The sequence below is a fragment of the Penicillium maclennaniae genome (genome assembly GCF_028827695.1).
Source record: "Penicillium maclennaniae strain IBT 15551 chromosome Unknown utg000003l:1.0-5670915.0:1.0-5674809.0, whole genome shotgun sequence".
NCBI lineage: Eukaryota > Fungi > Ascomycota > Eurotiomycetes > Eurotiales > Aspergillaceae > Penicillium > Penicillium maclennaniae.
This window is the reverse complement of record NW_026623215.1, coordinates 2,986,010-3,000,489: the sequence shown is the minus strand read 5'-3', so window position 1 is coordinate 3,000,489 and position 14,480 is coordinate 2,986,010. Positions and strand designations below refer to the sequence as shown.

Sequence of the window (14,480 nt, the reverse complement as noted above, 5' to 3'; positions counted from 1 at the left end):
TCCCAGGGGCACCACATTCACCGCCCTCGGGTTTACCGGGTCAAGTCTCCACTTACTTACGGTCCTCTAAAGGGCTTTGGCTTCTTTGATTGTTTCCTGTCTTCTCAAAATGCGCCAAACCCTTCGCCGGTCTTGTACTGCATGCTCTAAATCAAAACAAAGCTGTGATCTAAAGACTCCCCGATGTGCTCGTTGCACTAGGCGCAAAACCCAATGCTTCTATGCCAATGAGCCTACAAGATCGCTGGATAGATCCAGCAGTTTGACCAATTACAGACTGGGATCCCTCGACCCCTTCGATTCGTATCCCCAGACAAGACTTCCCAATGAGCAAGTCCAGCGTCTTATCCATAGTTGTACGTAGGTCTCAATGGAAGCTGTCAGGAGGGTGAAAACTGACCATTTCAGTCCTTCACAAGATTGCTTTCCAGTATTATCCACTCGACTTGAACGCGACCTCAAATCCATTTCTCGTATCCTGGTGGCCTCTTGCTCTGGGAGATCCAGCACTTTTTCATGTCTCATTGCAGACAGCATGTCTAGATGAAGAGCTGCTGGCCCAGAATGGCTTCCGATCCTCCGAGATTCTCATGGCTGACTCAGTGGCCTTGCTACGACGTAAAATCGAGAACGCATCATTAGCTGTTCAAGATGGAACAATGAACTCGGTCATTACACTCGCTACAATTGAAGTAAGATTGTATCTTGGGTCACTCAGACCGCTGCTCACCGTGTCTAAAGCAGTTACTGACCTCAAAACTTCCAGTTTGGCAAAGGTAACAATAAAATTGCCGAAATGCATGTTGAAGGGGTGAAACAACTGGTACATATGCGAGGTGGAATCAACTCGGTCCGACAAACCAGCCCCCTCACAGCGAGAATGATCAGCTGGTGAGCCACTCTCTAATGGCCTAGAAGACATGGTGCTCACATGTCTAGGGTTTCTATGCTCATCACGGGCTTTCCTCAATTCAGTTCACAGGATGATTTCGGAATTGGCGATGGAATACCTCCAATTCCAGAATGGCAACTAGAACCCACTGCTACACATGACTTACCAGACATCATTCATGATGTTGACTATGATGTGAGCAATGTATTTGTTCGCCTTCGAAATGTCTTTCAGCGGACCCAAAATTTGCAATTCCCAAATACCCGACTTCACGACCTCACATCGTTCGTCATACACCGACTTCTCTATCTTCCCTCGGACGCATCAAACCTTCAGAAGTCCCCTGTTTCGGAATGTGTTCGGTGCGCGATCGTACTTTACATGTTTGTTATACAGGGGCCAACTTATTATTCACACGTTAACATCATGAACACTATGGTCGTCAGCCTCATGAAGAATCTTAGTCGCCTAGACGCAACACCTCGTGTATACAGCTACCTTGACATTTGGCTCTCGGTGATAGGAATGGTGGCATCCGCTGGCACAAATCTTTATCAGTGGTTTTTGGAAAGATCACGCATGATCTCGACTTCTCTACAACTGGTCGAGGCTGATGACGTCCAGACCCGCATCAAGAGCATTTTGTGGCTGGAGACAATACATGCTGAGCAAATTTTCCGACCTCATTGGGATGCTATCATGGATACTGCAACACGACCAGTGATATCTGAACCTACGTGTATCTCGTCAGGCAGTCCTAGCTCGAGGCTTTGAAACCAATTTCAAGATTGGCCCACCTGAATTTTAGATTATATAACCTAGCGCTTGAAACATCGGAAGACCAGTCACAGCAGAGAATGTGACATAGAATAGTGGTGGATCTATTGTCTCAGATCTGGTCCCGATCTTTGATCTCGCTTAAATTTAGCGCGTTTCACCTTCCGGCAGTTGGCACGAACTACCGCCACCACTCAACTCCATACACTCATTCTGTTAAGTTGATGCCAGTCGCTGTCACTACCTCTGTGTAAGTACGTCCTGAGAACGACCGCCAAATTCATTCAGAGTTGTCGCAATGGATGTTGAGGAGATACAGGGCCTATTCCAAGTTACAGAACTTATTTATGATCACTTTAGTAAGAAAAGCATGGCATTAATTAAGATCGTGCTTGGAAATTTGAGGAGCTATTCAGCTGGCAATCCTCAGAAAATTCGATTTGCCAACATGACACTTGACAATTTGTTTGCGTGCAGACCTGAGGGTGGCTCCTATTTATCCACAGATATGAAACACTTGACCCTTCGCTTACCGAACTATCCACGAGGCTCAGGTACTATGAAAGTCCGCAATTACCGAATGAGAGCAACTGGAACAGTTAAATATGGCATGTAGTCCCATGAACTGATGAGAATCAAGCAGAACAAGCAGAACACTATCCCTTTTTCTTCTACTGCTCATCGTTCCCTTCTCCTTCGTTTATTGGACTTCGTTGATCGAAGTCATTTTTCGATCTTTTGTTTACTGCACTCCGCGATGCGCAACCTGTGAGCGCACTACGATATGTCTATTTCCAAAACTGCAAGTCTCCTGCTGGCATGGGCTGCGCTGGTCGCAGCCCACGGGTATGTCAGTAGTATTGTAGTCGACGGTACAACATACGGTGGCTATCTTGTTGATACCTACTACTACGAGTCTAATCCACCCGAACTGATTGCTTGGTCAACGAATGCCACGGACGACGGCTACGTTGCTCCTACCGCATACGATAATACCGATATCATTTGCCATCGTGGCTCTGCGCCAGGAGCTCTGTCGGCCCCTGTAATTCCAGGTGGCTCGGTCAAACTGACTGGAATACCTGGCCAGATGACCATCACGGCCTGGTCATTACCTATCTGGCCAACTGTCAGGGCTCCTGCGCTGACGTGGATAAAACCACTTTGGAGTTTTTCAAGATCGACGCTGGGGGCCTGATCACCGACAACAATACCTGGAACTTTGGCGTCCGACCAATTGATCGCGGATAACTTTAGCCGGACTATCACCATCCCCGATGATATTGAAGCTGGCAACTATGTTCTCCGCCATGAGATTATTGCCTTGCATAGTGCAGAGGACCTGAACGGCGCCCAGAACTACCCTCAGTGTATCAACTTGAACGTGACGGGTAGCGGTACTGCGTCTCCCAGCGGTACTCTAGGAGAAGATCTGTATAAGGATACTGATCCTAGTGTCTTGGTTGACATCTGGGATACCCTCAACAACTACACTATCCCGGGTCCTGCGCTGTACACTGCCGGCAGCACTTCTACTGCGACCTCGGCGGCTATTTCAACAACCGACACTACCACATCTGCTGCGGCCATTGCGAGCATATCTACCCAGACAACTGTTGCTGAGGCATCTGCTACCAATGCCTCTGCCACCAAGACATCCGCTTCATCCGAGACAACAGTGGCCCCCCTACATCGCATGCTCAGCACACCGGAGCTGCCCTTGGAAGTCTCTCAGCCCAAAAGGGACAGATTGATCAGGGCCAATCGAGAGAGACTGTTAGCACTGCTAGCACCTCAAGCACTTCCACTGCTACCTCAGGAGTTCTGAGCGGATCTTGTAGCCAGGAGGCTATTGGTACTGCAATGGTGGTAGTGCATTCCAGCGCTGTGTCAACGGAGAATGGGATGATTCCCAAAGTGTGGCGTCCGGGACCAAATGTGTAGCAGGAATCTCCGAGTCTCTGACGGTCTCAGCCTTGAAGAAATGCAGCGAAAGCATTCACTGGCGTCGTCAGGCCAATCACCGCCGTACTTGATCAGAGCGATGACGATAACAAAGTTCAGTCCCGTTATGAGAGGTGGCCTGCTGGAGATGTTGAAACATTATACAAATCACTGTACCCATCTGCTAGATTCGGCTTCATTCCTTGCAATTGAGAGTAGCTAGGTGATTTTGCCAAATTCAATATGAGCTTCCTTGGAGCAGAATAGAAAATAAAGAAGGTACAATTTCCTCAGGGATTCTCTTAGCATTCATCGATAACACGGGGGGAGTTGCTCGGCTGAAAGACGCAACAAACGGGAAAGAAGGCGGGGGCAGCGGGCGGCATATAGGCGTCTTAGCATCGTCCACCCTGGAGGAGTTCCAGCTATATTTATTAGACAATCTTTCGTGATATCTCTCTGTAAAGTTGTCTCTGGAGGGGCATGATACATTTCTTCAACATATAATAAGAGGACATCATTTGATAAAAGGACTCTTTGCTTGCTCGGGTCTCCGTGAGAATAGTCTCGGTTAAAAGACTATTCCGAGGTTGTTGGACTGCTCCGGGAAGTAAACTTCGGTTACGTGAGTGATAGCCGCAATCTTAGAACTTGCTTTGAATGATATAAGTTTGCCACGAGAACACATTCTTCAAGCACAATACATAATGGCGGAAAGTAAGCTGTCGCCATTACTAGTGCGCCATGTTGATCCCGGACAGAAGAACCCGACAGATTTCCGGTATCCAAGATGGTATGGAGGCTCCGCCTCATGTATGGCGGTAGCTGTCTCTCATCCTTTTGATCTCAGTAAGGCGCTTTGAGAAATTGATCCAAGATGAGAAATCTGACGGATATGCCGAACAGTCAAAGTGCGGATGCAAATCGCGTCAAATGGCGCTAAACAGGGGTCAATCCAAACCGGAGTGCTCATTGTTCGGAGTGAAGGATTGAGTGGTCTTTACCAGGGTATTTCGGCTGGATTCACGAGATCATGTTTGTGTGCCAATGACAGATGCCCCAATCTAAGTTCTGATATTTTCCAGTGACCTACGGGACCGCCAGAATTGCTATTTACGAAGAACTGAAAAAGTCGCAAACCACTTCCGACAAGTCTTTCTCTATTGTAGCACTGGGGTCGATGGCAGCTGTTTCGGGCTTCATCGGCGCAATCATCGGCACGCCATCCGATATTGCAAATATCCGGATGCAAAATGATAAGGCTTTGCCTACGCATCATCGTCGCAACTACCAGCACGTATTTGATGCATGGTATCAAATGAAGCAACATGAAGGCTGGAGAGCATTTGTTCAAGGTATCTGGCCCAACTGCTTCCGTTCGGGAATCATGACAGCAAGCCAATTGGCATCCTATGATGCTTTCAAGCGACTCCTACGGAGAATAGGCGATACAAGCGAAGAGAAGCCCTGGATTCACTTCGCTGCTTCGCTGCTTGCTAGTCTGGTAGCAACTACGGTTTCAAACCCTATGGATGTGATCAGGACTCAGTTGATGAGCACTGTCAAAAGAAATTCAGTTTTCACGGTTGTCCAAGGGTTATTCGCTGCTGAAGGTTTTCGGTGGATATTCCGTGGTTGGACTCCTAGTTTTGTTCGTCTGGGTCCTCAGACAATTGCAACTCTGGTGTTCTTGGAGCAGCACAAGCGCTTTTACCGTAGCTGGACCACAAGTCACTAAGAAACTATGAATCGGCTTTCATCATCAAAAATCCAAACTCGTACAGGTAACTGGTCCATTCAAGCAGATTGATAGAGGCCCAATACAGTCCTAATTATTTCGAGTTACTCGCCAGGATTGCATGCTTTCGATAAGTGACAATCCAATCATCTTGACCATCTGCGCGTGGTTTACCCGTTTCAATTTATCAGCCGTGGTATCAAAGCGTCCTCGCCAAGCATTCTTAACGCGAGAGTTCAGCTCACGGTCAACCGACCGAAAACTTTCTTATTTGATTTGAAAATAAAAACGGTCAAGCGCCGCAGCCTCCACGAAGCATTAGACACAATAAATGAGAACCTAATAAAACTCAATTTGGAGATTCTCTGTCCTGAGCTCCATTCTTCATTCTGTACTTTTGTAATGCTACCCTGTAAGGAGTCAGAGAAAGGGTGAGCATTTTTCCGCGAACAGGGTGAAGAAAGATTGGTCTGAGAAGATGACCACCAATCAGATATCGCGACCAAAAGACTACACCCTTACCTGATGTCTCGTGGTAATGTAACAATACCGTTTTCCTGAAGTGGAATTTGGTCATCTCTTGTGAGATTAATCCCCACATTCCCGAACTAGAGGGTCTCGGGGTTTGACACATGTTGACAAGCAGACTGATGATCTGCAGGGTTTCTCGACCCTACCAACGTACCCATGGTAACTAGACGTGAAGTTTCATTCGTACATGCTCAAAGAATCCCCTTGGTAGGCTTTGTTCATTCCCATGGTTTTCTTGAAAGAGGTCCCATGTCAATTCCGCGCAAGGGTCACCTATAGCTATTGAATCCGTCCATGAGGCTCCTGCCGCTTTTGAAAAGCCCTGAACTTTGACTGGTCTTTTTATCCCGTTTGGGAAATCACCCCTATAATCAACGAGCTTGAATCGATAGGTTGTCATGTGATGTCATACTCTATATACATCATCACCGGGTCCAGGTGTATTGTCTCCGAGACGGTCTGAAGTTTGGGCTTCAAGCGGGCAAGACATCCCAATTTTAGTGCAAGGACGATGGCCAGGAGCTCGTCCGTCACAGTAATGTTGATTCCGTACCTCAGGAATGGAAGTTTTGCCAGCATTGGAGAGGTTCGAGAACCCTAAAAATATTTGCTGCATTAGGTTGCGCCAAGCATGAGCTTCTCAAACTACGAGAAGAAAGCTGCGAGTCATCAAAATATCTATTCTAGCATCTGCTGCCATCTAGTCTCTTCTCCAAGAAATTTATTCGTGGGGCATTTTTCGGCTCGGTGTGAAAGGCTGAGGAGGACCTGGTGCTCATGATCCGTTGCGAAGCTTGGGCCACAACATTTTCTAGCCTGCATATCTTTTGACACATTTGATATTTTTCAGTGACCCCATATCTCTATCAAACAATGATCCTTTGGATGACAGCCCGGGAGATGACCCGCATTGGATGATAAAAAAGACGTCAAGAGACTAATATGGTAGGGAGGCCAACGAGCTACTCTATCAATCAAATCAATCCAAATTACTTTTTTACTGTAAAAAGGAAGAAATCCAGTACGTGAATGGACTTCGCTAGCATGTAGGGACTTCAGCACTGTTGAAGAGGTCTAAACTGATGACTGTACACTCATACTTTCTTAACGCAACATAGTTCTCCAATCCGTATTATAGTGATTATGATGACCGTTCGCTACCAGTGTAGACTACACACTCGAACGCTGTTTGCCAGGAAAATCGAAAACCGCGTGGATCTGACGCATATGTCTCGCAAGTGAGTCATGCCGCGTGAAGCTTCGATGCCCATCGCATAAATGACACTGCCACTTTGTTTTGCCCGGGGTGTGAACCGTTCTTTTGTGACGAAGCAAACAATCATGACGAGAAAATGAGGAGGCGCAGGCGTGGCCTGTCAAGGGATCAAGATATTCACATCGGAGTACATTGACTTGAGGGATGTCCCTTTCGTTTGCCGAATTGGACTCAGATATTCTCTGGGAATGATCTATGCGTCCTTGCCAGTTTGGCATTTGAAATTGAGGGCTGCAACGTGGATGTCAGAGAGAACAGAGGTGGCTAGTTGGAAGGATTTGCTCGCAAGTAAGGGAGAGGGGGGAGGGGGATTTGAGAATGAATTCGAGCGTGTCCAACTTACACTTGCGACCAGAAGCTCCCTGCAGGGGCTGATTGGTGTCCCCAAAATCGGGTGATAGCAGCTTGGCAAAGAGGAAAAGACATTCTCTGTATCGGAAGCTCATGAGAGTGGCGAGTTGGCGGCTGTGTCGCAGAGGTTCGTGTGAGTTCCCCGTGCAGGATTGAATTGATGGAAGGCAGACTTTGACTCTGCTGTAAATTTGGAACGTCGAAGCTCCCTCGCCTCGAATGGACGAGTTCAGGGCTGCTCTGGTCTGAGCTGGATGGGTGCATGGTGAAATCATAGGGAGGTTCGCCAGAGTCGGACGCCCTGTAAGACAAGGTCGCTGGACTATGTGGAGCTGCTGAATAGGAATTCATTGTTTGCAGTAATGTGATGTAATCAATGGTGACGCATCATCGAACTGTTAAGACAGTGTTCAGCCGGGGATATTCCATGGAGGAGAGAGAGAGAGGTTCGTTTCTAGACACTACTGAAAAGAAATGCGAACAGCTTGCTCTTAAAGCCGAAGGGGCCTTTCATACCACGGAATCCGTGACGTAATCAGACACCAGACATCCCTCAATGTTCAGCAATTATTTCCAACGTTTTTGCAGGGGAAGGCGAAGATGTGTCTATTCAGCTACTCAAGGGTGAATGAGCCAGGGCACCGGACGAGAAAAGCGTAGAGAAGTTAACGGTACGGTGCTAGTTCCGGCGATGTTTTCGCCTCAAAGCTATCATAGGGCGATGAATACATCTGGCATACCGTTTGAAACGCTAGCAGCTCACAGTTTCTCTATGTAGTCAGCTCGAGGATCAAGATACTCTGCTACGCTTTTAAATCATTAGCGAGTAGGAGTTCACAAAGTCATCTGTCACCTTGAACTTGGAATGAAGGGGGATATATCTATCTTTGAATTGACAGCGAGCTTTTGTATGTGGAGAGTGTTCAATACGGTATTTATGACAGGATGCACATAAGTGTCCGCATTAGACATGGTCTACCACTGGTCTAGAACCAAACCCCTTCCGTCCTCCACCCGGATAGGCGCCACAAACGAGATATCGCCGCCGGGTCACTCTTGACAATTCGAACTTATCGGCCTCTCGCGAGTCTAAGCCTAATTAGGATCACCGTTGAATGGTCTTCGTCACAGACCGAAGAAACCGGCCTTCTTAGGGAATGCTCCTGCCATGCCATTTTTCTCGGATCCATGTTCTAGATCAGCTCGGGAGAAATAGGGCGATCGGTGCCTGATCGCTCAACCACCATCGCTCCGGTAGTTATTGCTCGTGATCTTTTGATCTTGTGATGGGGCTTTTCGATACCTCTGGTTTATCGTACACAAATTCGATTAGAAAAATAGTCTCCTTCCCCTTCTGCTCTTGTGATGTTCTTGCGACATTTTCCTAGAAATCTAGAGCAGGAGTATCACATTCAACAACGTGAAGACTCCAGCATCCAACGAGTATGACATGTCAAACTAAGTTTGCACACACCCGTCATTGCGCAATGCATTCAGGATCGAGTCAACGGTTCAGCCTGCGCTACACTGTTTGATTAGTCGGAAATAACAGCCATGATCCTGACATGTTGCGGCTGAGACATCCGCCCAATCAAAACATATGGAATGCGCCACATGTAAATGCAACATCTCTAACCACTCGACATCTTAGCCTCCCCCGAACTTACCGAACGCCATCGTATCTTTCTAGGTTGTGGTGGGAAACTACCGGCCGAAGGCTGCTGTATCATCTAATACCGATTGTGGCAAGTGAATATAGTAGGGAGAAGCCGGTTGGAGCCCTGCTTGACAGCAAATCATGAGCCATTCGGATAAGCAATTATACGTCCGACGCAGATCCAGACCAGATGTAATTTGTTCAGCTCCTGTCAAATTGTACATTGAGAGATTTTCATTAATGTGGCGGCGGCGGGAACTCACATTCTTCCTTCACAAGTCCCCCGGAAGAATGAGGGTCTTGACACTGCAAAAGTACGGATAAGAGCCAAACTTGGCTGGCACGACCATTAGGCTACGTGGGCCATGAGTGGAGTCTCCCTACATAATTCAATCGCCTCTTTGAGGGGCTTTTAGGACAGGGTCAAAGAGAAGTCTCGAATCCATAAATCCCAAATTGCGGTAAAATAATAGCCAAGGCTTCAGTCGATCGTCAACAGACGTAATATATGTAATGCTACTTTTAGGAAAAGAGATGACAGTGTGTTAGATTTGGGGGCCGCGATACTTGAGCTACCATGAGCAATGTCCTCCATCCACGCGCAGATCAGCACCTGTCATAAAGCTGCTACCATCGCCCAACATGAACAGCACCGGAGCACGGAACTCGTCCACCGTGCTAAGACGGAAAAGCATATTATCGCCGACCCATTGACTTTCCATGCCCGGCTTCTGCAACGCCTCTGCGGTCGCCGCAGTACGAATATATCCCGGAGAGAGGGAGTTGACTCGGATAAGCGGCACGCCAATACGTGAGCCCCATTCAGCCGCCAAAGAGCGTGTTAACTGGTGAACTGCGGCTTTCGATGCGTTATACCCGGCAGTATCGACGCCCTTGTTAGACACGTATCCACTCATGCTGGCCACGAAGACAATGCTCCCGGACGTGTTCGCCTTCATCATCTCTTTGGCAGTTGCTTGGGCAATCAGAAATGTGCCGGTCACGTTAATGTCAAGGATGCGACGGAAGGAATAGGCTAAGAATTCAGTTGAAGGGCCATTTCGAGATAAACCTGCGCAGGTGACCAGCCCCTTCAAGGCGTACCTGAGTGTGGGAATGAACTTGGCAAATGTTGCATGGATGGCGTTCTCATCGGTGACATCGAGCTGGTAGTATGAGAGCTGACTTTTGGTATTCTTTGCAGCTGCTTCGACCTCGCCTGTTGAGGGGCCAGTTCAGGTCAGTTTTCCGGCTCGTATAGAAGGGTCTCTAGATACCGACCCCAATTTGAGGCTGTGGGGGTCTCGGCAAGATCGAGGCAAATTACATCGGCGCCACTCTCGAACATGGCGATTGCGAGGGTCGTTCCAAGAAACCCTGACCCGCCGGTGACTAGAAATTTTGTGTTGACTGGTGAATTTGATTGAAAGGACGAATGCAGTCCCTACTTATAATTGTTCGCTTGTCCAGGCGAAAAAGCTCTGACACGGGTTGTGATGGGTCTCCTTGAGATGGCTTGGCCTCGCGATGCTCGAGTGCGTGCACATTGACGTCGCTGTAGTTGGTCATGATGAATCTCTGTATGAAAAAAGTAGAATTGGTGAAGCAAATAAGCGTCAATAGTTTCGAGCTGTAGGAAGATCAAGCTCAATGTATCGTAGGTTGTGGGGCATATCATTTGTATCTCGACCCCGCAACCCCGCATCAAAGCCTCAAAGTCACGGCCCGCGTACCGACCGCTCAAATGAAGCCGGGTGACTTAATTTTGTGCCAGGAAACACTCGGATGCCCAACCCACGCAAGCCTGCTGCTTTGTGTACGTAACACGCAATATGACAATAGCAGGCAGCAAGATGAAAGGGTATATCAAAGGATTATGGAAGCTAGAAGACAGTCCGTACCAGGTGGATTATGTGAGGTTCGAAGAAAGGATGCACTTTAACCACCTGCCCATCAGGGGAGAATTCAGAACAAGGTTCCAAACATCAAGTCAGATCTACTCATACACGGGGTATATCATATCTTGCACTTTTAGCTGTCATGAAAGCTGCCATTATTGCCCTTTCAATTCTTCCAAGGCTATCTGGTTATACTCTCACGTAGGATACTGCTATGTCTTACCTGAGCTTGAACAGAACGAATTGGGGAACCAACCGGTGCTGAAGATGAGATTACAAAGAGATTGAGATGGTGACAGGGTAACATGATTACCCATGCAGAACGACAGACTGGTGCTGAGGGCAATATTCGGTGAAGGCTGCCCGAAATTCTAAGCTGTTCTAGCTTGCGGCACTGTGAGTCACGTAATTGATCTTGAGATATGTAGACCTTAAGTTACTCTCCTTCGTTAGGTAAAATTGTATAACTTTCCGCGATGAAGACGTTTAGGTCATATTCGTTGAGATAAGGGAGACGGAAAGCCAATCAGCCCTTTTCCAATATTGGAATAGTTTCCTTCGCTTGAATAGTTGACATTTTACTTGGACAATACTCAAAATACCTGGGAATCAAACGCCTTCTGCACTTTGGCCCTTCTGCGCCGTCACTCTGGAAAGATAATTGCTCCTTACACATGTAGGTCAATCCTTTCCCGCTCCGAGCATTAACGCAATAATCTATCAGATGGTGTGACGCACTCGGCATCGCCTAGGCGTACTGTTTCATCCCTAGCTTGCCAAGATGTAGGCAGATGCCTAATGACCGCCCATGGTACAATATTTGTTATCCTCGCATGCTGTATGATCATTCAGTCTTCCACTCGTAAGAAATAATAGAAGACACTGGTTGAAGAAGGGGAAAAAAGAACCAAAAAAGAAAAAGAGAAAAGGTAGTGTTATGAAAGTGGGCCACTTTGAAAAATTAGGAAGCTGAGCTCAACGGCCGGTTCGCAGATGGCTTTTACCCCGCTATGTCGATGACGAGGGCCCCGGTAGCAATATTGACCATGGACTAGGAAGGCGTTGGGCGGGGCCGGCGTCCCCCGAAGTGGATCGTTCCACGTGTCTGGGGTGATTGACCTCGCACAGGTTTGACCATCCAGATTGTCTCAGCCAGGGAGTCTAGTTCCTTTTTCGTCTTCGAATGAGAATCGTGCAAGATGGAATGGGTCCGGGCAATACCTTTTTCTGAAACCGATGTACCCACAAAAGCGGGCTCCTCCCGAATGGAGTATAACCTGGCTGGGGACAATCACGTCAATCGGCCCGTAATCCACTTGATCAGCGACTTACAGAGAGCCGTTAGCCCACACTACCCAGTTAGATATCGCCGATTGACCAAGTCGCGGGAGCTAGATAGGATACCGTTGTGCAGCCCGACGCTATCCAACGCCCAATCAGTATTACCGTCAAGGTGAGGGGCCATGCGCCCATAGTGGGAAAAAAATGAGACCCTGGCCCATCCGAAGTCGCGTCTGATTTCAAACCCGTTGTCTGACCTCTTGCTTCATCTCCAGTCTCATCTCAATCACAGGAGACGGCGGCCAAAACGTCTATTCACAATGGGCAACGAAACGATTGCGCCGGTTGGTCTCCTTGGACTATCTCTATATCAGTGCTGACAATCAGCAGGATCCGGACTTATATTCCAGCCAACCAACTTATTACCCCGATGACTGGCAATCGTAGGATCACTGACACTTTTGGTGCAGTTCAGATCGCTGAAAGGAGTCTAGGGAAACAACTTCGATCGGTTCTTCGATCTATCGAGGTCTAATGGAAAATGGACGGCGGTAATGCTCTTTACTTCGATTAGGTGGCCATAGCTCATAGCAGTTCTACAGATACCAAACTCTCAGCGACAAGGAATATCCGTGAGCACCAGGGACAACTCAGCTGGCAGACTAGTGTGGACTGAAACCGTGTGAAACAGCATTCCCTCCGATGATCAAATGTTTGAGACTTATGAGGCCGGGTAAGACAAGCCCGTGAGAGCAAAAACACTCAAATCAGAACGCGATCACCGCAGATGCTTCATTTGCTTACGCCTACTTATTCTAGTCATTTGGTCGCCATTGCTCTAGATTCGGATAGGGAGAATCCACTATTTCGATCGCCAGTAGGATCTCAACCCAAGCACATCCTCGATATTGGAACCGGCAAGGGTAATTGGGCTATGTAAGTGAAGCATTACACCCCCGTCGAATCCTGCTGACCAGACTCAGTGATGTCGCGGATATGTTCCCTGGCGGTATGGTCTCGTGCCCCAAAACCAATGCGATTCTTGAATTGACAAGCCAAAGCGACCGTTCGCGGTGTCGATCTCTTCCCGCCTCCCGTTACTTGGATGCCTCCGAATTGTGTCTTGGAAGTCGACAACGTCCTCAGTGACTGGACCTGGCGAGAGCCCTTCGACTTGATCCACATGCGAATTTTGATCGGCTCCTTCGACCCCGCAGAATGGGACCGAGTCTATAAGACATGCTATGAGTGAGATAAAATTCGCGTCCTCAACACCCTGTCTCTAACACGCATCAAGCAACCTACGCCCAGGAGCCTGGATCGAACAGATCGAAGCTAGTCCCTACATTGAATGTGACGATGGGAGTTTGCCACCTGACAATGTTCTCTGTACCTGGGGCCCTAATGTTTCAGAATGCGGTAAGCGCGCAGGGCGAAACCTTGACGCCATCGACACTATGCAAGAGAGCATTCGCAAGGCTGGGTTTGTCGAAGTGCAGGAGCAGTCTTACAAATGGCCTATCGGTCCCTGGGCGCGCGATCAGAAATACAAGGAGGCTGGCACTGTAAACTACCAGCACTGGCTGTCTGGTATGGAGGGATGGTGCATGTGGTTGCTGACGAAATTCGGATCTCCTGAACCCTGGACGAAGGAGGACGTTCAGGTCTATAACGCCAAGCTGCGCGCTGAGCTCAAGAACCCGCATTTTCACGTCTATCAAAGAGCGTAAGTCTCTCATATGATCTGATGTCTGACAATTCATGACTGATTGTTTTATACAGGCGACGGGTATGGGCGCGCAAGCCCATGGCGGGTGAACTTCCAGGCAAGACCCCGGAGAAAGCGATCAAGGTCGAGGATGAATGAGAAATCCTCGTTTCAGTGTGCGGCTCCAGCAAATTAAAAGTTCACTTTGTTGAAAAAATCCGAGATAGGCTCAGGGCCTGACAATCACTGTGTACATAATTCTATCAATGTATGAGTCACGATCCGCAACATTCTTTCTCCTGGAGTTTCGTGTCTGGCTCGCTTGAACCCAAACTTCTACTTTGTGATTATCATATATCCACCGCGATTTTCGGTTCAAGCTATCGAATTTGTGCGCACACCGCTGTTAAGTAAGACATCGTTCAAG

At 48.0% G+C, this 14,480-nt stretch overlaps 5 protein-coding genes across 5 annotated transcripts; 4 read left to right on the top strand and 1 right to left on the bottom strand.

The window, feature by feature from the left end:
- Positions 1 to 109: 109 nt before the first annotated feature.
- Positions 110 to 1,666, top strand: N7477_003237 (Zn(II)2Cys6 transcription factor; the record flags this gene model as incomplete). The annotated part of the gene is made up of 4 exons (XM_056964900.1): positions 110 to 356; positions 409 to 692; positions 767 to 891; positions 940 to 1,666. The coding sequence occupies 4 exons, from the start codon at positions 110 to 112 to the stop codon at positions 1,664 to 1,666; spliced, it is 1,383 nt and encodes a 460-aa protein (XP_056824853.1).
- A 787-nt stretch (positions 1,667 to 2,453) lies between these two features.
- N7477_003236 (lytic polysaccharide monooxygenase auxiliary activity family 9 protein) lies at positions 2,454 to 3,497 on the top strand (the record flags this gene model as incomplete). Its single annotated transcript, XM_056964899.1, has 2 exons — positions 2,454 to 2,818; positions 2,927 to 3,497. The coding sequence occupies 2 exons, from the start codon at positions 2,454 to 2,456 to the stop codon at positions 3,495 to 3,497; spliced, it is 936 nt and encodes a 311-aa protein (XP_056824852.1).
- Positions 3,498 to 4,320: 823 nt separating this feature from the next.
- N7477_003235 (uncharacterized protein) lies at positions 4,321 to 5,351 on the top strand (the record flags this gene model as incomplete). Its single annotated transcript, XM_056964898.1, has 3 exons — positions 4,321 to 4,462; positions 4,520 to 4,648; positions 4,699 to 5,351. The coding sequence occupies 3 exons, from the start codon at positions 4,321 to 4,323 to the stop codon at positions 5,349 to 5,351; spliced, it is 924 nt and encodes a 307-aa protein (XP_056824851.1).
- A 4,387-nt stretch (positions 5,352 to 9,738) lies between these two features.
- On the bottom strand, positions 9,739 to 10,735 carry N7477_003234 (short-chain dehydrogenase; the record flags this gene model as incomplete). Its single annotated transcript, XM_056964897.1, has 3 exons — positions 9,739 to 10,385; positions 10,448 to 10,558; positions 10,615 to 10,735. 3 exons carry the CDS (start codon positions 10,733 to 10,735, stop codon positions 9,739 to 9,741), a joined length of 879 nt encoding a protein of 292 aa, XP_056824850.1.
- Positions 10,736 to 12,665: 1,930 nt separating this feature from the next.
- N7477_003233 (uncharacterized protein) lies at positions 12,666 to 14,212 on the top strand (the record flags this gene model as incomplete). Its single annotated transcript, XM_056964896.1, has 9 exons — positions 12,666 to 12,689; positions 12,736 to 12,788; positions 12,948 to 12,977; positions 13,037 to 13,078; positions 13,165 to 13,281; positions 13,329 to 13,354; positions 13,407 to 13,593; positions 13,643 to 14,071; positions 14,128 to 14,212. The coding sequence occupies 9 exons, from the start codon at positions 12,666 to 12,668 to the stop codon at positions 14,210 to 14,212; spliced, it is 993 nt and encodes a 330-aa protein (XP_056824849.1).
- Positions 14,213 to 14,480: the final 268 nt, after the last annotated feature.